Here is a 24209-nt window from a genome sequence, read left to right as displayed (position 1 = left end):
ATGGGCACAGCCCTCATCAGGGCCATGCAAGTCCATCTCCCCTCAGGGCTGAGGTTCTGGGCTGGACGCACCACCTGGCTGTCTCGGGCGGCCCTGGGGGTTTTGCGGGGCGTCCTCTGCAGAGCAAGGTCCTTTCAGGAGGAAGTGCTTCTGGGGACTTGGAGGACCCATGGCTCAACATCTGGATGTCCCCCATGGCCGGGCCGCGTCCCCTGGGTGGGGGCCCTGCTCGTAGGTGAGGAGTGACTGAGGGTGGGGTGGGGGAGGGCCAGCCTTCGAGGACCAGAACCCATGCGCCTGACATGCATTCCCTGGGTTAGATCCAGGCATGCAGTTCCTCTCTGTTAAGTGATCAGGTCTGAGAGGGGGGCTGCGAGGCAGGGTGGCTTTGAGTGGGACCAGCCAGGTTAATTTCTTGCTTTCCCCCGGTTAGCTCTGTGACCTGAGGTGAGTCACCCAACCTCTCTGATCCTCTCAGTTTCCTTATTTGGGAAATGGGCAATGATGGGACTCCCGCTTAGGGCTGCTGCAAAAACCAAATGAACCCTATTTTGAGTGCCTGAAAAATCAGCAGGGAGCTTTAGACCATGATTAATAAGAATGTTCAAAAGATAAATACAGGGATATAGTCCATTATGTGAAAATACTCTTGGGTCCTCGCTGAGCACTGGAGATGGGCCAGGCACTGCGCCAGGTGCTTTCATCATCAGCTCATTCGGTCCCCACCGTCCCTCTGTGAGGGGGCGCTCTTACCGTCGGCCCCATTTTCCAGATGAGGAGACTGAGGCTGGGAAGCAACATAGCATAGGATGTTGACATCGTGGATTCAGATCCAGCTCTGTAACATACACTTCCTGAGCTTCAGCAAGTCGTTGAAGCTTCCAGGGCCTCGGTCCCCTCATCCAGAAAATGGATAGTAGTAACCCCTGCCTCCAAGAGCTGCTGTGAGAGTCAGTGGGTTTCTGTTGGTAAAGCAGGCCGAACCGTCCATGGTACAGAGTACACCCTTGATAAACATTTACAAGAAAACTGCTGGAGATGCGGGCACCTTGCCCAGAGTCTTGCAGCCCTGTGAAGTGGGTGCTAGAATCAGAAACTGGCTCTAGCATCTTCCCTGTTAATCATGTAAAGGTGAAGGAGGGCACCTGGGGGCCCTGAGGAGGTACCCAGCCTGCTCCCAGGAGGTCAGGAAGCTGGTGGAGGTGATCCAAATTCACCCTGCAAAGATGAGCCAGAGTTAGCCAGGCAGGGGAAGAACAGCACCTCTCCAACCCAATTCCCACTGCCCTCGAGAAACCAAAGAAAAGAAAAAAGAAAGAAGCGCCGTAGAAAGAAGAAAGAAAAAGCACACACACTCCTATGACGAGTGTGTAACCTGGCTGGTATATAAACCTCAAGTGAGTGATCAGCGAAAGACGAAGAGATGGGGCTGGGGAGAAGGACAAGGGATATGCCGTGAAGAGTCTTATAAATCTATTTTGCATGTCCCAGATTATTTTCTTTTTTTTTCTTTTTTATTTTTATTTTTTGTCTTTTTGCTATTTCTTGGGCCGCTTCCACGGCATATGAAGGTTCCCAGGCTAGGGGTCTAATCAGAGCTGTAGCCACCAGCCTACGCCAGAGCCACAGCAATGCAGGATCCGAGCCGCGTCTGCAACCTACACCACAGCTCACGGCAACGCCAGATTGTTAACCCACTGAGCAAGGGCAGGGATCGAACCCGCAATCTCATGGTTCCTAGTCGGATTCGTTAACCACTGCGCCACGACGGGAACTCCCAGATTATTTTCTTAGGCTGAATTCCTGAAAGTAGAATAGTTGAGTCATATTTTCATTCTTGATACATGGCATAGCATGACTCTTCAACATTACTGTGTCAATGTGGCCTGGCACGAGGTATGTATGAGCGTGCCCATTTCTGAATATCTTTGCTCACACTGGGTATTACTGCCTTAAGAAGTTTTGGTGGTTTTATGCCATTAAAAGTTTCTAAGGAGAGAATATTTCCATTGAAGTTCTGAGGACAACGGTGTTTGAGGGTGAGGGGCCTGAGGTGTAGGATGGATACAGGTGGGAAGGGTGGAAGGTGGGTGGGAGGGAGACCAGTTCATGGTTTGGGGTTCAAGTACATAAGGCCAAGTGGCTTTTAGTTTTGAGATGCTTCTGATGGGGGGAGAAATCCCAGTTGGAAAACAAGACCTCCTGGGAAGGTCCCATCCTTTTTCCCTCCAGTAACAGGGAGCTCACTGCCTCCCCTCCTGAACACTATCTGGTTCCTCTGACAATTTGCTGTTACTCTGAGTTTCCTAGGGCTGTCATAACACATGGCTATAAACTTGGTGGTTTAAAACAACAGAATTTTAGTCTCTTGCAATTCCAGAGGGCAGAGGTTGAAATCAAGGTGTCTGCCTCTTCTGTCTCTTATAAGGACACTTGTCATTGGATTTAGGGCCCACCTGAGTCATCCAGGATGATCTCGGCCTGAGATCTTTAGCGTAATTACATCGGCAAAGATGCTTTTCCAAATACAATCACATCCGTAGTTTCCAAGTAGGCATATCTTTGAGGGGGGCATCATTCAAACCCCCACACCATCATTCTTATCGTTGGAAAGCTGCTAAACACAGGCGCCTTCTTCCCTATTCCCTGGGCGTGGGGGCTTCTCTGAGCTCCTCCTTCCCACCTCTGGGTCTTTGCACGTCCTGTTCCCTATGCCTGGTAGTCCTTTTCCCCATCGCACATTTTTGGTTTTTTCATCTGGATGACTCTGCCTTCAGGTCTCTGTCTTTACTCCTTCGTGGTGCCGCTTTCCCCGGCCCCTTTTCAGTAACACTGCCGTGTGTACATACATTTATTTGCGTGGATGGGTGGTTAATGTCCATTGTTTCCATTGGACCATCCATAGGCTCCATGAGGGTAAGGGTTTTGATTTTTACAGTTTATTTTCTTATCCCATTGTTAGCCCTGGTCCTGGCACATGGTAGGTGCTCAGCAAATGTTTGTGGAATGACTATTGATGGAGTAACGGTCGAAAAGCTCCCATTTCTTTAACGGCTGGGTTTCTGACTCGATCCTGGGCATTCTACACGTCTGTCTTCATGAATCCTCAGGTCGCAGTGATGCTTCTGTTTTAAGAGCAGAAACCTTAGGGAGGTGAAACTGCCTGTCCAAAGTCACTGCGGCAGATTGGGTTTTTCAGAAGCAGACTCGGAGAGGGAGGGAGTTGGGGGGGGTGTTATGAGTTGAACCATGTCCTCCCCCCCTCACCCTGCCCCAAAGACTTGTTGACATTCTAGCCCCTAGGGCCTCAGAAGGTGACCTTATTTGGATGTCAGGCTGTTGCAGATGTAATTAATTAAGATGAGGTTTTACTGGAGTGATGTGGGCCCCTCAATCCAACATGCTTGGTGGGTGGGGAGTTCCCTTTGCGGCTCAGCGGTTAACGAATCTTGACTAGTATCCATGAGGACACAAGTTCGATCCCTGGCTTCACTTGGTGGGTTAAGGATCCGGCATTCCTGTGAGCTGTGCTGTAGGTTGCAGACATGGCTGGGAACTAACATTGCTGTGGCTGTGGCATAGGCCGGCAGCTACAGCTCCGATTGGACCTCCAGCCTGGGAACCTCCATATGCCGCAGGTGTGGTCCAAAAAAAAAAACAAAAGAAAAGGCAACATGCTTGTGAACTCATAAGAAGAAGGCCATGTAATGTAGACTCAAAGACACACAGGGAGAAGACAGCCAGTGAACAGAAGACTGGAGCGGTGCTTCTATGAGGCAAGGATGCCAAAGATGGCCAGCAGTGCACCAGAAACTGCAAGAGGCAAGGAAGGTTTCCCCTTCAGGTTTCCAAGAGAGCACAGCTCTGCCCACACCATGTGTGGGTTTTTTTGTTTTTTTATGTTTTTGTTTTTGTTTTTTTCAGGGCCACACTCGCAGCATATGGAGGTTCCCAGGCTAGGGCTTGCATCAGAGCTGCAGCTGCTGGATTACAGCACAGCCACAGCAATGTGAGATCCAAGCCATGTCTGTGACTTACACCACAGCTCATGGCACTGCCAGATCCTTAACCCACTGAGCGAGGCCAGCGTTCAAACCCACATCCTCATGGATACTAGTCCGGTTCTTAACCCGCAGAGCCACAGTGGGAACTCCTCTGCCCACACCATGATTTTGTACTTCTGCCTCCAGAACTGTGAGACAACACATTTCTGTTGTTTTAAGCCACAGCATGTACTCTTTCGTCATGGCAGCCCTAGTGAACTGATACGGAAGGCAAGTTGTTTATTAGAAATCCATGTCTGTGGGGAGTTCCTGTCATGGCTCAGCGGTAACAAACCCGACTAGTATCCATGAGGACGTGGGTTCAATCCCTGGCCTCGCTCAGTGGGTTAAGGATCTGGCAGTGCCGTGAGCTGTGGTGTAGGTCACAGATGCAGCTTGGATCCCATGTTGCTGTGGCTGTGGTGGAGGCTGGCAGCTGCAGCTCTGATTCGACTCCTAGCCTGGGAACCTCCATATGCTGCAGGTGCGACCATGAAAAAGAGCGGAAAAAAAAAAAAAAACAAAAACCCAATGCCTGTGGAAGGAAGGCGAGGGGAGCAGAACTGGGCAGATAGAGAAACTGAACGGGAATTCAGGCCTGACAAACCCTTAGCTGATTTGCCCGGAGCTGGGGAGAGAGAATTGCCCCTCAGTGTTGTCCTGTGTCAGTGGGAAATGGCCAGGCCTTGCTCCATCCCCAAAATATAGGCCACCCTGGGAGGGATGTGACCTTGGGGGAGGTGGCACTGGAGGCCATCTGCTGATGGGCTCCCCACGGATGGGGCAGGGGGTCCTGTCCAGCCCATCTCTGTGGTGTCACAGTCACACAGCTGGCAGCACAGGCTCAGCCGGGGCTGTTCCCAGGATCCTGCCGTCTCACGCTTCCCTGGCATTTCTGACATCTTTTCTCCCCCACCCACCCCCAGCCTCTCTCCTGGGCTCCTGGGCCGTGCCAGCAGCTGCCCAACTAACCATCACACTTGTTCCAACTCAAGCACTGGAAGGGGGCAACATCACCCTGGCTGTTCAGGGCTTGGCCGAGGACGGGCTCCTGTCCTTCAACTGGTTTCGGGGAGCAGGCACGGAGATGGCCCAGCAGATCTTAACTTTCCACGTGATCTCGGGGGGCCTGACCCTCAGCCCTGCTCACACGGGCCGGGAGACGGTGAAGCCAGATGGTTCTCTGCACATCGCCGGGCTCAGCCTCGCAGACATGGGCCCCTACACCCTACGGAAGATTTTGATGGACATGAGCCACCCGACGTGGAGTGTCTACCTGCCTGTGTACGGTGAGTACAGACACCCCTCCCCAGCAACCACCTCTAATCTGACACCGTCCCACCCCACTCAGAACTTCCACAGCTCCCTGGTGCCCTAATGACAGTATGTGTATTTGCTGGAAGATTTGGCTGTTGTGACAAAGGTTCAAACTAATGGTGTTTTAACACACACGTTTCTCTTCTCCTCCCCTCTCTCCCTCCTCCCCGCTCCCCCCTCCACCTCTCCCTCGCTTTCTCCCTAGTCCAGATGGAATAATTTTAGAGTGGCTGTAACCACACCATAGTGCCAGAGACCCAGTTTCTTCTAAATTCTCCGTCACTCTGGGGTATAGCCCTTGTCTGTGTGAACCAAGATGGCAGATGTGGTGATAGTGATGCCCCCATTCCAACCTGGGAAAGGGAAAGAAGGAAGGGAAGGGCACATCTCCTCCCTTCCTTTAAAAACATGAGTCACGCAGACGTGGAGATCAGACTCTGGTTTCCCAGGGGGAGGGGGAGGGAATGGGATGGACTGGGAACTCAGAATTAGTAGATGCAAACTATTACATTTAGAATGGATAAGCAATGAGGTCCTGCTGTACAGCACAGGGAACTATAGCCACTCTCATGACAGAACACGATGGAAGATAATACGGGAAAAGGAAAGAGATATATATGTTTAAAAAAAAAATGAGTTGGAGATGATGCCCATCACTTCTACTCACATCCCATTGGCCAGAATTTAGTCACATGGTCACACATAGCTGCAAGGGAGGCTGGGAAATGTAGTCCTCACACTGGTGGCCATGTGTCAGTTTAAAAATTTGGGCCACTAGTAGTATGGAAGACAAGACAATGGACATCAGAGGACATCTAGCCATCTCTGCGAGGGTGGGGATGGAAAATAGAAACCTCTCCTTGGTTAGGAAAAAATGTAGGCTGAAATTCAGGGCTCTCCTTTGTCCCAGCCTTGATTTTTATATAAGGAAACAGCAACGGCAAGGAAATTGCCCAGGGATGGGAATAAGCTGCGTCTCTGGACCTAGAGATGCAATGTTTGTGTAGATGAGGTCAGAAAAACCCACACTTGAACTTAAAAGGACCGAATCCAAAGAGCTTAGGTCAGAAAATCCATCAGTGTCATGCTTTCCTCTTAGGTGAGACTGCCTTCTTTTCCCCCATAAGGAGATACAGACTCTTTTATGCACTTCTTGTTTATTTAAAATTGTGATAAAAATACAAGGAACAAAAAATTCACTATCTTAACCACTTTAAGGGTACAGTTCAGTGGCATTAAGTACAACATTGATACCATACACGAAGTTCTCTCTGTCCTCAGACTGGGGTCAGGTGTCCCAGCTCTTGTCCCTTGGGGCCATCACCATCTGGGGATGAGTCTGTCTCCCTCACTGTACTGCAAGCCCCGTGAGAGCACAGACTGGGTTGGCTTGATCCCATACTAGTTAAATGAAGTAAGAAATGGATGGGTGGATGGAGGGATCAGTTAAAGGAGGTTCCCTGATCCAGCAGATTACCTTCAGTTTGTTTCTTGCTTTTTGCTCCCATAGGCTTATAATGACATCGTGCCCATGGATAATTTTTTTAAAAATACTTCACATTTTGAGCGCTTACTCTGCCCTTCAGAACTGGGGAGCCCCAGGAGGGCAGGGCTGGGACTGTCTCGATCACTCCTGTGACCCCTTCCCTACCTAGCACACAATGCGGCCCAGAGCAGATGCCAGCAGGTGTTTGTTAAATGAGTGACCCAAAGGAATAATCAACATTATGCATTGACCAATTTTGTATTGTGTGTGTATATATGTGTGTGTGTGTGTGTATTTTTAGCATCACAGCCTCCACCTATATTTGGAAAAAAGGCCACACCTATGTGTCTGGGAAAACAACTTATTCATTCTACTGGGGTCATTACACGATATCCCCTCCCCCATGCCCCATCTTCAGTCCATGGACAGGAACGAAGGGTACATTGCTAGGCAGTTACTATCTGCAGGATCCTGGGCCAAGAGTGTCACGTATGTTAGTTCATGTCATCTTCACAACAGTCCCATGAGGCTGGTGCTCATTTTTGGAGGTGACTGAGGCTCAGAGCGGGGAGGCCAGTGTGGCCAAGTTCCCCGAGGTGGGCAGTACCTTTGCTTCAGTTCAAGTCTCTTCCTCTCTCCACCCTACCCCCACCCCCTGTCACAGAGAAGCTGGCTCCACCCACCATCACAGCCTCCACCTCAGCTCCCCTGGAGCTGCAGGACTCCGTGACCTTGAGCTGCCAGTCCCCAAGCAATGACGCCACCTTCCAGTGGTACCTTGGCAAGGAGCCCGTGGTGGACAGTGGGTGGCTGGAGCTGTCCCTGGACCAGCAGAGACTGACCATCCACCAGGTGACCCGGAACGATTCAGGACCTTATCAGTGTGAGGTCAAGAACCCGGCCATCACCAGCCTCAGCGAGCCCCTGCTCCTCGACGTCATCTGTGAGCGCCCATCCCACACCCCTTGCCTCCTCCAAGGTCACCTCTCCTAAATCCACCTTGCCTGGCAGGTTGGGCTGTGGGGTGCGGGACCCAGGGATACAAGGAAAGGTTATAAAGGCAGGGTCAGCGTCTGGTGCCCATGTCTTTCTAAAGCATAAATTAGATCCTGTCTCTCCCTGTTCTCAAATCCCTTCCATGGCTCCCTAGTGCCCACCCCCTACCCCAGTAGGAAGCCCAGGCCTCTTAGCCTGAACTCCAGGCCACAGTTCTCTCCGGACCCTCGAAGCCTTGCTTCTCACTACCCGCCGTCTCTCACTAGCAGCTTCCGAGCGCACCATGATCTGGCTGATCCCCCAGCCTTGCTCATGTGACTTCCTCTTTCTGGCATGCTTCTCCCCTTACTGCTCTCATCCTTTGCCCGAATACCTCCTCCTCCTCCTCCAGGTTTCAGCTCAGCTGTCCTTTACTCCAGGAAGTCCTCCCTGATGTCCCAGGCTGGGTCAGGCATCCCCCCTGAACTCTCCCCTCCCCCGACCCTCTGCTCTGGACGTTTCTATTCCAGGTCAGCCCATGCCAAGTCATTGCTTTCAGGAACAGGTGTGTCTCCCTGAATGGACTGGGAGCCCCGTGAGGGCAGGACCAGGCCTGTCTCAGCCTCTGGTCTCTGGTGTGTCCCCAGACTAGGACAGCGCCTGGCCCAAAGCAAGAGATCAAAAAACATTTATTGAAAAGGTGGATAAATCTGCTGTCTGTCACTGAGATGCGTGCCTTCCTCTCGGATGGGTAGAGACAGTGCTTGAAATAGCTCCTCAGCTCCTGCAGAGCTCATCCAGTGCCTCATAACATAATAAGCCCTGGTTAATGGTTCATTTGTCTATTCAGCATATAATTACTGAGCATTGAATATGATGACAAAAATTTTTTAAAAAGAAAAAAAAATATGATGACAAAGTCATAGATAGCCTTTTCCTTTGAGGAATATATAGACCAGTTACTATCTGCAGGATCCTGACCCAGAGAGGGCAGGTGAGTTGCCCAGGGTCACACAGCAAATGGGAGCCCAGGAAAGGGACCAGGGTGAGGGGAAAAGGCAGGATCCAAGTGTCCAGTTGTGACTCACTCAGGGAATTTATTTTGGCTGCTATAGATGGTCCGGACATGCCCACAGTAACCACCACTGAGCTCAGCTTCATAGTCGGCTTCAACCTCACCCTTTCCTGCTCCACCACATGCAACCCTCCAGCCCAGTACTCATGGACAATCAATGGGAGCCCAGGGCCCTCTGGCCAGCAGCTCTTCTTGTCCGCCATCCGCCTGGGCACAGCTGGAGTCTACACCTGTGAGGCCACCAACCCTGCCTCGGGCAGCCACAGTGCCGTCAACACACTGATTGTCATCCCTGGTGAGTGGGGGGAGTCTGGAGGGGACTCTGGTTGACTCGATGGAGCTCGAGGAGCCCTGGGAGACCTCCCAGTCCAATCCCTGCCATCGCACAGAGAAGGAAGAAGTTTGGTGGGAGGGCGTACGGGAGTTCTCACGATCACAGGAGAAGGTATCGGTTGGGACCACTGGCTTTCTCCTAAGTCCTTGCGTCCCTGAGTTTCATCATCATGGTCTTCAGAAAATGCCCCGAATCTCAGGGAATCTCTGGACCTTGAGTTTCTGTCCCTTTAAGGTTTTAACTGCAGCTCAGAGATAATTAGAATCATCTCCTGATCAATGGGATCTTACTCATTTATTCATTCCCATATTTGTTAAGCACCTGATGTGTTCCAAGCACAGTTCTAGGGATCAGCGATAGACAGATAAAGAGAGAAGTGGTTCCTGCCCTCTTGCAGCTTGAGGTCTAAAAGGAGAGACAGGTGGTTGAAAGATGGTCACACAAATAAATATATTATTGGACAATGCGACAAGTACTCTGAAGGAAGAGTAGATACAGTGAGAGGTTATAATGAGGATTCTGACTTACATAGAGTCCTTGGGAGGTGTATCAGTTAGCCATTGCTGCCTAACAAACAGTCATGAGAATCCAGGCAGACTACCTATGATAACAAATAATTATCCTATGTCTGCAGGTCACTTGGGACTGCTGCACTATTCTCAGCTGGGTTCACTCACACATCTGCAAGTTGGTTGGTGGGTCTGCTAATCCAGCCCCGGCCTGACTGGGCTTGGCTCCTCACTGTGGGTTGGACTCGGGTCTGGTCCACCTGTGTTTATTCTGAGGCTTAGGTTAAAGCAATGGCAGCTTCCCAAGATGGAGCTCTTCTTATGACTGTGGCAGAGGTGCAAGGGGGCACACCCAAAGACACAAGCACATTTCAACCCCCGCTTGCATCATGTCTGCTAACACCCACAGTCACGGCAGGGGACACATTCTGTGTTTTGTGGGAAGGACTGCAAAGTTACATGGCCAAGAGGGTGAACATTGGGAAGGGGGTATGGAGGAGTGGGGGGAAGAATCGCACCGAATAATTTAGTCTACCGCATGAGGCTTCTCAGAAGCGGTGGCATTTACATTGAGACCTGAAGGATGAGCAGGAGATGAGTTATTGAAGAGTAAATGGGAGCAAGACTGGTGTGTGCAAAGGACCTGTGGCAAGAAGGACTTTGGAGGTATTGAAGGAACAGAAAGAATGCCGGTTAGGGGGATAGTAAGTAAGTATCAGGGCTTGGGGCTGGAACAGTTAGCAAGGAACAGATAATTCAGAGCCCTGTCCTGAGGAGCCAGGAGCCAAGGATGGCACTTAACCAGGAGAGAGACACAACCCAATCTACATCTTAGGAAAAGATCATATTTCCACCATGTGGGCAGCAGATTGGATGAAGGCAGGAGATTAGAAGGACAGTTTGGAAGCTGTAACTGTATTACAATATTTGTGTGTATATTATCTCTGTTTGTCTTTATGAGGTGGCAGAGCAATTATTATTTGACTGGAAGGACACTGAGGTATAGTTTGGTCTTGTAATTCATCAGCTAGTGAGCTCAATCCAATGCCAGATCCTGCGTACATAGCCACCAGAGTAGAGCTGTTTAGTAGAAATAGAATGTGAGACACACACAGGATTTAAAATTTTCTAGTAGCTGCAATGAAAGAGCATAACGTAACAGGTAAAATTAATTTTAATAACGTCGTTAACCTAATATATTCAAAATATCATTTCAACATGTAATCAATATAAAATGTATTGAGCAAGCTTACATACTTTTTTCCATTTTGGAAACCCACTGTGTATTTTATGCTCATAGTATGTCTTAATTTGGATCAGCCACATTTCAGGTCCTCCGTAGCCACCTGCAGCTGGCAGCTGCTGTTGTACTGGTCAGTGTAGATCTAGACTAGATTATACTGACTAGAGGGCATAGGAGGGTGTGTGAGCTTCTAGGCTTGGGGAGGAGAGGGTTTCAGGAAAGGGGCAGATGCACAGAGGTCTAAGTGGTGGAGGTTAAGGACTGCAGAAGTTCTTGAATTGGCTGCAAAGAGGAACCCCACTATCTCACTGCTATTCCCTCTTTGCTCTGTGTCCCTGACAGAGTACATGCCTCAGCCCAGCATCCTGGCTGACAACATTGCCCCCGTGGAGGACATGGACTCTGTCACCCTGATGTGTGTCCCTCCAAAGAGCGTTGCTGCCATCAGGTGGTTCAAAGACAGTGATGTCCTTTCCAATGGGGGCCGAGGGGAGCTGTCCCCAGACCACAGGTTCCTCACCCTCCGGAATATTACACGGAATGACACTGGGCTCTACCAGTGTGAGGCCAGCAATTCTGCCACTTCCAGCCTGAGCAACCCCCTCCCTGTGAACGTGAACTGTGAGTCTCTTCTGCCTTTTGCTTGCCTTGGGGGCACCTCAGGGAGGGGATGAGGCAAGTCCGAGTGATGTGATGGTAGTCACTATTGGTTGAGAACATACCACGTGCCAGGCACTGTTCATATAGGAACTCCTTTAATCCTTGCCCACAACCTGTGAGGTAGGTACTATGATTGTCCCCATTTAACAGATGAGGAAGTCGAGGCTTAGAGAGGTGCAGTTTCCCAGAGTTCATATATGGTAGAGTCAGATTTGAACCCAGCATCTGGCTCTAGAGGCCCGCTCTTAGCTGTCTTCCTACGCTGTCTCCTTGCTTCCTGAAGACTCAGAGGCCATCACATCGAATATCCCCTTCTTAGGACTAGAGAAACTAGAGATGGAGGTAAAGGGAGGGGTGGCCCAAGGTACCTAGGAATTGTTTGGGTTAAGAGGAACAGAAATGGCACAAAGCTAAAAGAAAATGGAGAATGTACAAGAAGGTCACGGGAGTGCCATTTGCAAGCCACCAGATTCTGGGCTTCTCTTTCTTCTGTGGAGCTTTCATTCTGAGGTCTTAAACCACAGCCCCAGCAGGTCCACACCCACAACCCAATGGCCGGGCAACACCAGGAGAAAAAAAACCACCTTAATCCTGTAGGTTCCCTCGGAAGTTCCAAGGCTGACTCTCATTGGCCCATTTTGGGTCACGTTCCCACCCCTGAACCAATCACTGTAGAGGGAGATACTGTGCTCTCATTGGACAGTCAGGAGTCATGTGTCTGCCCCCAGCCTGTGAGGGGCGAGAAGGAAGATGGACTCCAGTGGAACGGAACAGAATGGGCAGATTGAGAATGGAGGCAGGGTAGTTCCCTACTGGGCTGTAGAGTATGGTTACTGGTCAGGAAAAATCTGCATGTGGCCCCTCAGTTGGGTCCACCCTAGGGCAGGTGTGGGGTTCAGTCTCTTTTTTTAGATAAGGGTGGGTTATGGGATGGGGCAGGCAAATCCCCGGGGGTTGGTCTCAGCTTAGGGATTCCTGGCACAGCACTCACCCTGATGCCACGACCTTGCTACTGGCTTGGAGATGGGTGGGTATTTTGCTTTGGGTTTCAAGCTTCTTCACTCCTCTTAAAAGGGATTAAATATTAACGTTAATAAAGTTAATTAATTAATTAATTAATCGCTCATATCTAGCACTGACTACGGGCCAAGCACGTGCATATCCCAGTGACTCCACACAATCCAGTCAGGTGGCCACTCTTTTCCCTGATTTTCACAAATGAGGAAATGGGCTCAGAGCTAATACATGAGGTTGCTAGCATTGGATTCTGGCCAGTCAGACTCCAAAACCTGCGTCACCTCCTGAGGCCCCACTGGCTGGAGCAAGCCAGACTCACTGCTCTCATTCTGTGTGGCTGCGCACACCACATTCCGGACACTGTAGTGGGTTGTGGGTCCTTCTGGACACCATGGTAGTGCTGTTGCGGAAACTGCAAAAACCGTGGCAGTGGAAGGAGACAAAGAGCACTCGGAGATATGGAAAAGCAAGGTTTATTCAGCACCGGTGCGGGCTCAGAGGAGTCACCTCCACAGTCTGAGCACCAGGTCTTTGTTCTCAGTAACTTTTATACACTACAAGGTCTTGATTTTCCCATGTAAGCATCCCGGACCTCCCCCCATCCCCAAGCAGACAGAGTTCCTCCCTAAGGAACTGAGCCAGCAAGGTTACAGAAGCGGAACTGACAAGCATGTTGGGTACGTGATTAGCAGGGCTGCTGGCTTGGACAGAGGGCACACAGTTGTTACATTATTACAAGAAGGGTGGTATAGTGAGGAGCATAGCTGGAAAGGCATGCAGCTGCCTTCTTAGCCAAGGGGGGTTGTTCTTTAGTTAAAACTCTATTTCATTGCAGGGGGCTTCAAAGAACCCTGCGTGAAAAGAGGCCATTCGGCTTCTCTGGTCAACCCCAGCACCATATGTGCTCAAGAGGCAGCTGAGAGTCAAGGGCCCCAGATGCCATCACATCCTTCCCGTGTCCTTGTCAAGTCACCTCCCCCCCCCTTCCCCTACCCACCCTGCATCCCCATTCATCCGCTTCCTTGTCCCTCCTCACCAGGCATGCGAAGGGCAACCTAGGGGCCTGTCGGGCTCCCCCCACCTCCCCAGGGCTGCCTTTCCTGAGGCCTCCTGCGTGCCCAGCCCTGCTTTAAGGGCTGGGTGTCCAGGGCCGATCTGGGCCCTGTCCCTGGCTTCCAAGAAGGTGGCTTAATTATGGAAACACAAAAGCACAGAAAAGCATCCCCCGATTCTACCTGGGCACACCCCGGGAGGGCTTTCTGGAGGAGGTGACAGCTCAGCAGCAAACAGAAGTGTTGATAGGAGCGGGGACGGTCGCGGGGAGGAAAGCAAGGACATGAGTAGAGGGGACCATCTATGCGAGGGCACAAAAGCCAGGCCCAGCCCAGTGTCAGGGAACAGCAAACGGTGTCTTCCGGCTGAGGCGAAGTGTGTGCGTGGGGAAGTGTCAAGGGAAGCCAGGGCGGGGAGAAAATGAATTTGACTTTGAGGTAGGGACTGAGACCTTGATCTCTGGAGTCAGGCTCCCCTCGTACAAATTCTGGTTCCTCCACTCCAGAGCTGCTCAATCTTGGAAACGTGACTTACCTTCTTTTCCTGAATCTCAGTTTTGCTCATCTGTAAAGTGGGGATGTTAGTACTTCAGAAGTAGGTACTAATTGTTTTGAGGAAAAAATATTGTATTTCAGGTAAAGCCCTCAGCGCAGTGCCTGGCACATAGTTAGTGCTTAAGAAAAGGGAGAAATTACTATCATCATCATTAAAAAAAATTTTTTTTTAACTTTTTGCTTTTTAGGGCAGCACGGCATATGGAGGTTCCCAGGCTAGGGGTCGAATCAAGAGCTACCGCTGCTGGCCTATATCACAGCCACAGCAATACCAGATCCGAGCTGCACCTGTGACCTACACCGCAGCTCACAGCAACACCGGCTCCTTAACCCACTGAGCAAGGCCAGGGATCGAACCCGCAACCTCATGGATCCTAGTTGGGTTCATTAACCACTGAGTCACAAAGAAAGCTCCCAGTTATTATCATCATTATTCATCCCTTTCTCCAGGGGGATGAGGGAGAAGATGGGTTGCTGTGCTGGGGATACCTCAGCATCACTGGATTCGGTACAGAGGTACTGAGGTCCTCCTAGGTGCCTGGAGACAGTTGCTCTGCAGACCCAGTGGTGAGCGGGCAGACCCATCCGCCCCTTGCAGAATTTAAAGGAGTTCCCTGGTGGCTCAGTGGATTAAGGATCTGGCATTGTCACTACTGCAGCTCAGGTCACTGCTCTGGTGCAGGTTCGATCCCTGGCCTGGTAACTTCCACATGCCATGGGTGCGGCCAAAAACAAGAAGTCTAACTGTGAAGATTGATAAATGGTAGCACTTGCCCTGTGCCAGGTGCTGTTCTAAATCCTCAAGACTTTCAACAACCCTGGGAGGTGGGCATTCGTGTGACAACCATTTTCCAGAGAAAGAAACTGAGTCAAGGACAAGTCAGGGCATCGGCCCAAGGCCACACAGCCAGTAGGGCCAGAGCTGGAGTTTGAACCCCCGCAGCCTGGCTCTGAGCCCCTACCTTTGCTCCACTGATGGAAATGAACCCTTTGGACAGGAAGAGGTTTACGGGATAAGGCCCAAAGGGCCAGAACCACAAGGAAGGGGCTCAGACATGATTGGGGGGCGGTGAGTGGATCAGGGTCCCCTTTGTGGCAGAAATGTGATGGAAGTTGGGCAGAATCGGGACTCCGTGGGCCTGGGCTGGAAGGAGGGAAGGATGGAGCATTCTTCTCGCCTTGAGAATATCGCCTCTGTCTTCCCCAGATGGACCCAATGTCCCGGTGATAAACCCCATGGATTCCACCTTCGTGGCTGGCTCCAACCTCACCCTCTCCTGCTTCGCCAGCTCCAACCCGCCTGCTGCGTACATGTGGAGGGTGGATGGGAGTCCAGGGCCAGCAGGGCAGCTCCTCTCCATCCTGGATGTCTCGCTGAACAGCTCGGGGCTGTACAGCTGCCATGCTGCCAACGCAGACCAGGCCTCCAGAGCATGGCCCAGCTGGTGGTCCACATCAAAGGTGAGGGGCCGGAGTTCTCGTCATGGTGCAGCAGAAACGAATCCGACTAGGTTGCAGGTTCGATCCCTGGCCTCGTTCAGTGGGTCAAGGATCCAGTGTTGCTGTGAGCTGTGGTGTAGGTCACAGATGCGGCTCAGATTCCTTGTGGCTGTGGCTGTGGCTCTCATTCGACCCCTAGCCTGGGAACCTCCATATGCCGCGGGTGCAGCCCTAAAAAGACAATAAGTAAGTAAATAAGGTTATCAGGATAAAAGGAAAAAAAAAAGGTTGAGGGGCCTCCTCTTGTTAGCCATCCGTCCAGCCAACCACTCCCCTGTTCCTCCCACACTTAACCAACCCATCAACCAACCCGCCCATTCTCCTGCTGACCTATCCACATACCCTCTGGTTATCTGTGTATCCATCCATCCACCCTTCCTTCCTTCCCTCCCTCCATCTACCCACATACTCAGCCAGCCAGCCACAGAAACAGTCACCCACGCCATCTCTCTATCCACCCAGATAGCCAACTGGCTATGGGCAAGGAGGGTCAGAGACTTGGAGGAAGAGGGGACAGTGAGTGCAGAGGCCCTGTGATGAGATGGAGTTAGGAGAGTTTGAAGGCCTGGGTTTGGTTTACTTGGGTTCTCTGAGAGACAGAAGAGCCCTCTTCATAAGACATTGGGGTCTCATGAGGAAAATGCTTCCGTAGAATGGGGTGTTCCCTCCTTGGGGCTTAAAGACCCATTAGGGGCCCAAACAGTGTCAGGCATCTTCTGGTCTCAGCCTGGCAGAGGGCGTGAAGGGAGATGGTGGTGGGCATGGTTCCTGCCCTGATGGAAAGCCAGGATGGAGACCTTGAAAGGAAGCTGTTTCATCTGTGTCCATTCATTTGTTCAACAAAGTGCATGCATCTTGAGTATAAGACTCAAACTTCCCTCCACTTTGTTACAAGCGCATCCACAGCCACCATAAAATCAGTGGTGCAGCGGATAATGGGCAGCATCTTCCAACTGAGAAAATACAGCATTTATGAAGCACCTACTGTGTGCCTAGAATTGGGTTAGGCCATAGGGAGGCAGGAACATAGTATGAGCATGGTTTTCCCAGAATTCAGGACAAGTTTAAGTGATGGTTGAAATGTCTTCAGACGGTACCTGGAAATGACATGAGATATCGTGACACAGAGCAGAAGTCCCGCTTGATTTAGTTCGGTCTTTTTGATGATATTGAGAGAAAAATTTGATTTAGAGCTAATTTATCTTTTTATTTTTTTTAATGGCTGCTCCTGCGGCATATGGAAGTTCCTGGGCCAGGAGTTCCTCGCCCTACGTCATAGCTGCAGCAATGCTGGATCCTTAACCCACTGCGAGGGGGCCAGGGATCCAACCCACACCTCCACAACGACCCAAGTTGCTGCAGTTGGATTCTTAACCCACTGTGCCACAGCGGGAACTCCAAGAGCTAATTTATCTTTAAATCTCTCCTTAGCGCTTGCTCCTTTCTTGGCCCAACAGGAAGACAGCCAGACCCTGTCGCTGTATCTCCCTTGAACTGAGTGACATCCCTCTGTTTATACTGAACTTCTTTTAGAAGTTAATTTGTTCCTACTTACATTTATTTCAATAGAATTGTGAGTCAGTGGAATTCCTGTCATGGCTCAGAGGTTAAGGAACCCAACTAGTATCCATGAGGATGCGGGTTTGATCCCTGGCCTCGATCAGTGGGTTGAGGATCCAGTGTTGCCGTGAGCTGTGCTGTAGGTTGCAGACACGACTCGGATCCTGCATGGCTGGGGCTGTGGCGTAGGCTGGTGACTACAGCTCCAATTGGACCCCTAACCTGGGAACCTCCAGATGCCACAGGTGCAGCCCTAAAAAGACCAAAAAAAAACCCAACAACATTGAGTCAATATAAAGACACATTAAGGCAGTAGTGGAAGTGAGGAAAATATTGTGGAGGGAGACAGTGAATGACGTTAGTAAAATACTATGTAGCAGCACGAAGAGTGGGCAGGGGCAGGACTCTTGGCAGAGGCCAGTATTCTCCCCCCCTGAGCCCCGACCTCTCCATCTGAGAAACGGACGCTGGAATCCATGAGCTCCCTCACCCTGATCCTATGACGAGGAGGGCCGTAGATGAAAGATGCTCGGCTGAGAGCACAGATGAAATCCACGGTGGGTGCTGGTTCACGGAGGTCTTGGCTCTGTTGGTTTCCTGCGGCTGCTGTGACAATTCCACTTTTGGTGGCTGACAACCACGTAAATTTGTCCTCCTACACGTCCGGAGATCAGAGGTCCAATATCAGCCTCATGGTGCCAACGACAAGGTGTAGGCAGGGTTGGGCTCCCCTGGAAAGCTCAAGGGGAGAAGCTGTTTCCTTGTCTTTTCCAGCTTCTAGAACTGCGTTTCTCGCCTTCCTTGGTTCATGGCCCCTTCCTCTGTCTCTAAAGCCAGCATCGGGGCATCTTTCTTGGACAGTGCCATCTGCTTTCTGTCACATGACCTTCTTCTGTATCAAGTCTCCCTCTACCTCCCGGTTGTAAGGATGCTTGTAATTGCATTTAGGACCCAGTGGATAATCCAGGCTACCCTCCCCATCTCAAGACCTTTAACTTCATTGCCTCTGCGAGGTCTCTTTTGACCATATAAGGGAGCAGTCGCAGGTTCCAGGGATTGGGAACTGGAGATCTCTGGGTACCATTATTTAGCCTCCCACAGCCTCTCCCACTCTGTCTCTCCTCTGTCTCCGTAGATGCCATAGCTGAGAATGACCTGGGCGCAGCGTTCTACAGACCACCCATCCCTGGAGGGGGCATCGCCGGCATTGTGCTTGGAGTGGTGGTTGGTGTCGTTCTGACGGCCACTGTGGACTATTTCCTGGGCTTCATGAGGGACCAGGTAGCCGTGGTCTCCTTTTCCCTAAAGGAGGGCTGGGCTTCTGTCTCTGAAGGGAGGTGGAGGGATCCCTGGCTCGGATGAAGATAGAGAGGGATTAACCAGATCCCCAAGTTTTCTTGTTGCTCTGATCGAAATGAAGGGCAGACAAGTTGGCAGAGACTAGATCGTAGAGGCCTTGAATGCCAAGCCAAAGGTATCAGACTTTGACCCCCTGGGCATGGGGGATCAGAGAGTGCTCCCTGCACGTGGGACCCCCTCTCTATGCCCCTGGGCCTGGTGGGATGGCTGCTGAAGAGAGGGTGCAAGGGAAGTGAGCCAGGAGCAAGATTAGAGTTCCTTTCTAGGCGTGTGGAAGCTAAGGGTGAAAAAGGAGACGTGGGGCTGTTTGCAGAGACCTGGAACTCCGAGCCGAGGACCTGACTTCTCCCACGGGGAGTCAGCCAGTTCCGTCTTCAGGCAGATGCTCAGCTCCCTTCCCTTGTCGTAGGCCTGGGGCAGGGAGATGCTAAGGTGTTGAGTGAGGAGCAAGAGAATAGAATTCCCTGTGTGCGTGCGTGTGTGCGTGTGTGCGTGCGCGCGCTGGAACTGGCAGGGCTTGTATTGTGGAGGCCCCTAACCCTAGATTAGAGATTTGGGATGTTATTGCCTTGCCCTGGGGGAGGCAGCGGACAACCCTCGCTCCTCGTACGGTGCCCCACCCCCAACCCTGGGGCAGAATTGAAATCCTCTCTCCTTCGTCTTCCCCTCCAGTTCAGGGCAGCTGTGTCTCCTCACCTGAGAAGGTAAGTCAGGGGATTACCGCTGACAGGGTCACTGGGTTTGGGTACGTGGGAACCACGGGCTGGAGGGGTGAGGGTGGGGGAGGGAGGAGAGGGAGGAGCTTGGAAATGATTAAAATGTCCCTGTAGATAAATCACATGCTCCACTTCTCATTTAGAAACATGACAATCTTGGGAGTTCCCGTTGTGATGCGGTGGAAATGAATCCGACTAGCATCCCTGAGGATGTGGGTTTGCTCCCTGGCCTTGCTCAGTGGGTTGGAGATCCTGGGTTGCTGTGGCTGTGGTGTCGGCTGGCAGCTGCAGCTCTGATGTGACTCCTAGCCTGGGAACTTCCAAGCCGCAGGTGCAGCCCTAAAAAAAGAAAATGAAATATGACAGTCTTACCATTTTTTGTCATTAATCATTGTCTGAACCCCTTTCCCCCAAGTACATGCCAGTCTTGTTGCAATGATTTTCTTTGATTGAGCAGCTGCAGTGCAAAACTTTGCCTTTCTTCCTAAGTTCTCTGACTCACCTAATAATTAAATTGACATAAAACAGAGTAACGAGAGAGAAACAAATTGAATTTTCTAGGGCGATCCCCATAAAAAAATGAGATTCAAAGTACCCAGAAGCAGGCAGCATTTATTCCTTTTAGACAAGAAAACCATACATTAGCAAAGACTTGACAAGGCCAAGGGGGTTAGGCTCCCTTAGTAAAGAAATAACAAGGTTTAATTATACAGCCTTCTTGGCCCTGAATTCCCAAATTCTGGTGATACGAATGTCTTGTACCCTCCTGGTACAGGGAGGGGAACTTCCACATGGGAGGTCTGTTTCCTGATCGCCAGGGTGCAAAGGAAGGTCAGAGTGTCCTTTTTCCACGGCTGCTTATTAAATAACTTTAATTCAAAGTAATTAATTGCCAAAGTGGCATATATCAGGATGGCATATTCTGTTCTCTTTCAACTGTACAGCAGCTGTCACACATAGTACATTGTTAAATGAATTATGTACTTTCTTTAGAGATAGGCAAACCTCGTTTTGTTGCACTTCGTTACTGTGCTTTGCAGATAATTGTCTTTTTTTTTTTTTTTTCACTAATCAAAGATTTGTCGCAACGCTGCACCAAGCAATTCCATCCGTGCTGTTTTCCCCGCGGAATTTGCTCACTTCCTATCTCAGCATCATCACATTTTCATAATTCTCACAATTTTCAATCTGTTTACTCTTTAATGTACTTGTTATGGTGATGTATGATCGGTAATTTTTTAAAGCTTTTTTTTTTTTAATTAGCGTGCAGTTGATTTACAGTGCTGTGTCAGTTTCTGCTGTACAGCATGGTGACCCAGTCTTTTTGTCATACAATCTTCTATCGTGTTCTATCCCAAGGGATTGGATAGAGTTCCCTGTGCTGTACGGTAGGACCTCGCTGCTTATCCATTCTACTCAGCCATAAAAAAGAATGAAATCATGCCGTTTGCAGCCACATGGATGCAACTAGAGATTCTCATACTAAGTGAAGTAAGTCAGAAAGAGAGGAGTTTCCGTCGCAGCGCAGTGCTTAACGAATGCGACTAAGAACCATGAGGTTGCGGGTTCGGTACCTGCCCTTGCTCAGTGGGTTAACGATCCGGTGTTGCCGTGAGCTGTGGTGTAGGTCGCAGACTCGGCTTGGATCCCGAGTTGCTGTGGCTCTGGCGTAGGCCAGTGGCTACAGCTCCGATTACACCCCTAGCTTGGGAACCTCCATATGCCGCGGGAGCGGCCCAAGAAATAGCAAAAAAAGACAAGGAAAAAAAAAAGAGAGAGAAAGATACATACCATGTGATATCACTTCTATGTGGAATCTAAAATGTGATCAGTAATTTTTTTTTTTTTTTGGTCTTTTTAGGGCCACACATGGGGCATATGGAAGGTCCCAGGCTAGGGGTCAAATCAGAGCTGCAGCTGCTGGCCTATGCCACAGCCACAGCAGTGCCAGATCCCAGCCGCATCTGTGACTTATGCCACAGCTCATGGCAGTGCTGGATCCTTAACCCACTAAGCGAGGCCAAGGATCAAACCCGTGTCCTCAAGGATACTAGTCGGGTTCGTTGCTGCTGAGCCACGTCAGGAACTCCCAGGTCGTTGTTTTTGTCTGCTCTTTGTGTCCACAGTGCCTGGAGCATGTGTGGCACACAGTAGGTGCCCAGCGAATATTTGTTGACTGACTAAGTGAGTGACTAGAATTCCCTGGGACTGTAATTTCTGAGGACCAGTGCACAGACTCTGAAGGCAAAGGCACTGGATTGGGTAGATGTGTCTACCACATCTATGGGGCAGAGTTCTCCCAGCCTTCTCTGTGGCTGTTCCCTCCTCCCGTCCTTGGGCTCCCCGGGTTCAGTCACTGACAGCCAGGGCGGGAGATGGGTGAGCTTTAGCCCTCACTTTCTGGGGACAGACACTGATCTTCTTTTTGTTTCTCTCTCTCTCTCTCTCTTTTTTTTTCTCTTCTTTTTTTTCCCTCTTTCTCTATCTCTTTTTAGGGCCACACCTGTGCCATGTGGAGGTTCTCAGGCTAGGGGTTGAATCAGAGTTACAGATGCCAGCCTGTGCCAGAGCCACAGCAACGCCAGGTCCGAGCCTCATCTGCGACCTATACCACAGCTCAGGGCAATGCCGGATCCTTAACCCACTGAGGGAGGCCAGTGAGCGACCCTGTGTCCTCATGGAGATTAGTTGGGTTCTTAACCCACTGAGCCAGAATGGGAACTCTTGATCTTGCTTTTGTACGTTGCAGATCCAGACAATTCAACATGGAGTCATGATCCAGAAGGCTGGATACCACCTTGAAATTCACCACTTGATGTCTTATCCTGTCAAAGAAAAGACCCCACACACAAGCTGCATGTGCAGAGATGCTCCAACTGGGACGTGAACAGTGAAACAGCAGGATGTCATGGTACATATGGTAGCTTGTAAATCCGAGAAAGCTGGGTGATGACAGGTGTTCCTGGGGACATGGGGTCATAGGAGCCTCTGGCACTGCTGGTGGGACTATGGCTGGGGACAGTGATTCTGTAGGACAACCTGGCAGGACTTGGGCAAATCAAGCATAGTCCCTGGAACCCAGGCGTTGTCCTCCTGGATAAGGAATGTCCTGACCGTGCAAAGGAATATAAACAAAGCGGTGCATTGTGGACGTCCATGCCTGGGGGAGTTGACAGCAGGATGGTGGATTCACACTGGAGAGCGTTGACAGCAATTGGAAATACTGTTTGTTCACACAGCATCACAGATGGATCCTAAAAGCATGACAGTGAATGGAAAAAGTAGTTTATATTCATTAGAGTAAGTAAAACTAGCTGCTGTTGAGGCGTCTTCTTTTCTTTTCTTTTGGGCTGCACCTGTGCCATGCAGAAGTTCCCAGGCCAGGGATTGAACCGAAGCCACAGCAGTGACCCGAGCTGCTGCAGTGACAGTGGTGGATCCCACTGCTCCACAAAAGATCTCCTGTTGAGGGGTCTTCATTGTGGTGATTGAACAGTTCTGTATTCTTTTTTTTTTTTTTTGTCTTTTTGCCATTTCTTGGGCTGCTCCCGCGGCATATGGAGGTTCCCAGGCTAGGGGTCTAATTGGAGCTACAGCTGCCGGCCTACACCAGAGCCACAGCAATGCGGGATCCGAGCTGCATCTGTGACCTACACCACAGCTCACGGCAACGCCGGATCGTTAACCCACTGAGCAAGGTCAGGGACCGAACCCACAACCTATGGTTCCTAGTCGGATTTGTTAACCACTGCGCCACAACGGGAACTCCCAGTTCTGTATTCTGATTGTGGTGAATACGTGAATCTACACAGGTAATAAAATTTCATAGTACACACACACACATTCAAGCTGGCAAAATATGAATTAGGTCTCTCGTGTCATTTATAGCATTGTACTGATGTCAATTTCTTGTTTTTGATAACATCTGCAGTTAGGGAGAGCTGAGTGAAGGATACATGGGACCTCTCTTTACTATTTTTACAATTTTCTGTGTGTTTTTCATTTAAAATTTTCTCGTTTGAAACTTTAAATAATTTTTTTTTGTTTTGAAAAGATAAAATAAAAATAGAATCATCTGTTGTAACAGGTCCCCAAATCGTAGTGGCTGAACACAATGGCAGTCCAGTTCGGGTGGTTGGGGCACTCTGCTCCATGCGTCATGTTGGCGACTCAGGCTTTGTCCATCTTGGGGCCTCACTCTCTAGATTCTTGGCACCTCCTCTGGTCAACCAGTGGCTGAGAATGGAGAGTGAGAGTCAAGAAAATGGAGAGTGTGATAGTAGCAGCTACCTCCTAGGACGGTGATAAAGATGGAACGCGTTCACCAGGTCGCAGGACAGCATCTGGCCTTTGGTAGGTGCTTCCTACTTATTCGCATTCTGAGCTTCAACAGACCCATCGGGCTAATTAGCTCCTGAGGAAACAGACCTCCCCACTGGGGACCGACTGGATGGTGGAGGAGAAGCCTCCAGCAGACGAATAGAAAATCACTCATCACCACGGCAACGGTTATCTCAGAGCCCTGGCTGGTCCCCACCTGCCTGTACTTGGCTTCCGGGCAGGAGACCAACATGTGCGCACGGCCTGGCATTCCTGAGAGGCCATCAGATGGGATCGGATCAAAGAGCACCCACTCAGGGCGCTCTCTTGCCTAACAGGTGTCAGCTGTGCTTGGAAGGAGTGGCCGGAGTGAAACAGGGCCTCACCTCCCTGAGCCTTGGTTTCCTTTCCTTTAACCCCTCCAGGGCCTCCTTGAGGATGGATGTGATCGATCTCCTAAGACCCTTGGCAAACCGCAAGAACAGTAT

General features: G+C 50.5%; 2 protein-coding genes across 2 annotated transcripts in view; both read left to right on the top strand.

Annotated features, from left to right (window-relative positions):
• Positions 1–22881, top strand: LOC125133220 (carcinoembryonic antigen-related cell adhesion molecule 5-like). The gene is made up of 10 exons (XM_047791347.1): positions 1–235; positions 1132–1236; positions 4970–5332; positions 7400–7789; positions 8937–9191; positions 11325–11603; positions 15474–15727; positions 18462–18607; positions 19358–19389; positions 22151–22881. Exons 1-8 carry the CDS (start codon positions 1–3, stop codon positions 18468–18470), a joined length of 1890 nt encoding a protein of 629 aa, XP_047647303.1. The 3' UTR covers positions 18471–18607; positions 19358–19389; positions 22151–22881.
• Positions 18869–24209, top strand: part of LOC125133219 (carcinoembryonic antigen-related cell adhesion molecule 5-like) — a 34864-nt gene continuing 29523 nt past the window's right edge. The window contains 2 exon segments of the mRNA XM_047791345.1: positions 18869–18917; positions 19358–19389. Coding sequence (XP_047647301.1) covers positions 18869–18917; positions 19358–19389 — 81 coding nt within the window.

The sequence above is a fragment of the Phacochoerus africanus genome, chromosome 8, assembly GCF_016906955.1.
Source record: "Phacochoerus africanus isolate WHEZ1 chromosome 8, ROS_Pafr_v1, whole genome shotgun sequence".
Lineage (NCBI taxonomy): Eukaryota > Metazoa > Chordata > Mammalia > Artiodactyla > Suidae > Phacochoerus > Phacochoerus africanus.
This window is presented reverse-complemented; position numbering and strand designations above follow the sequence as displayed.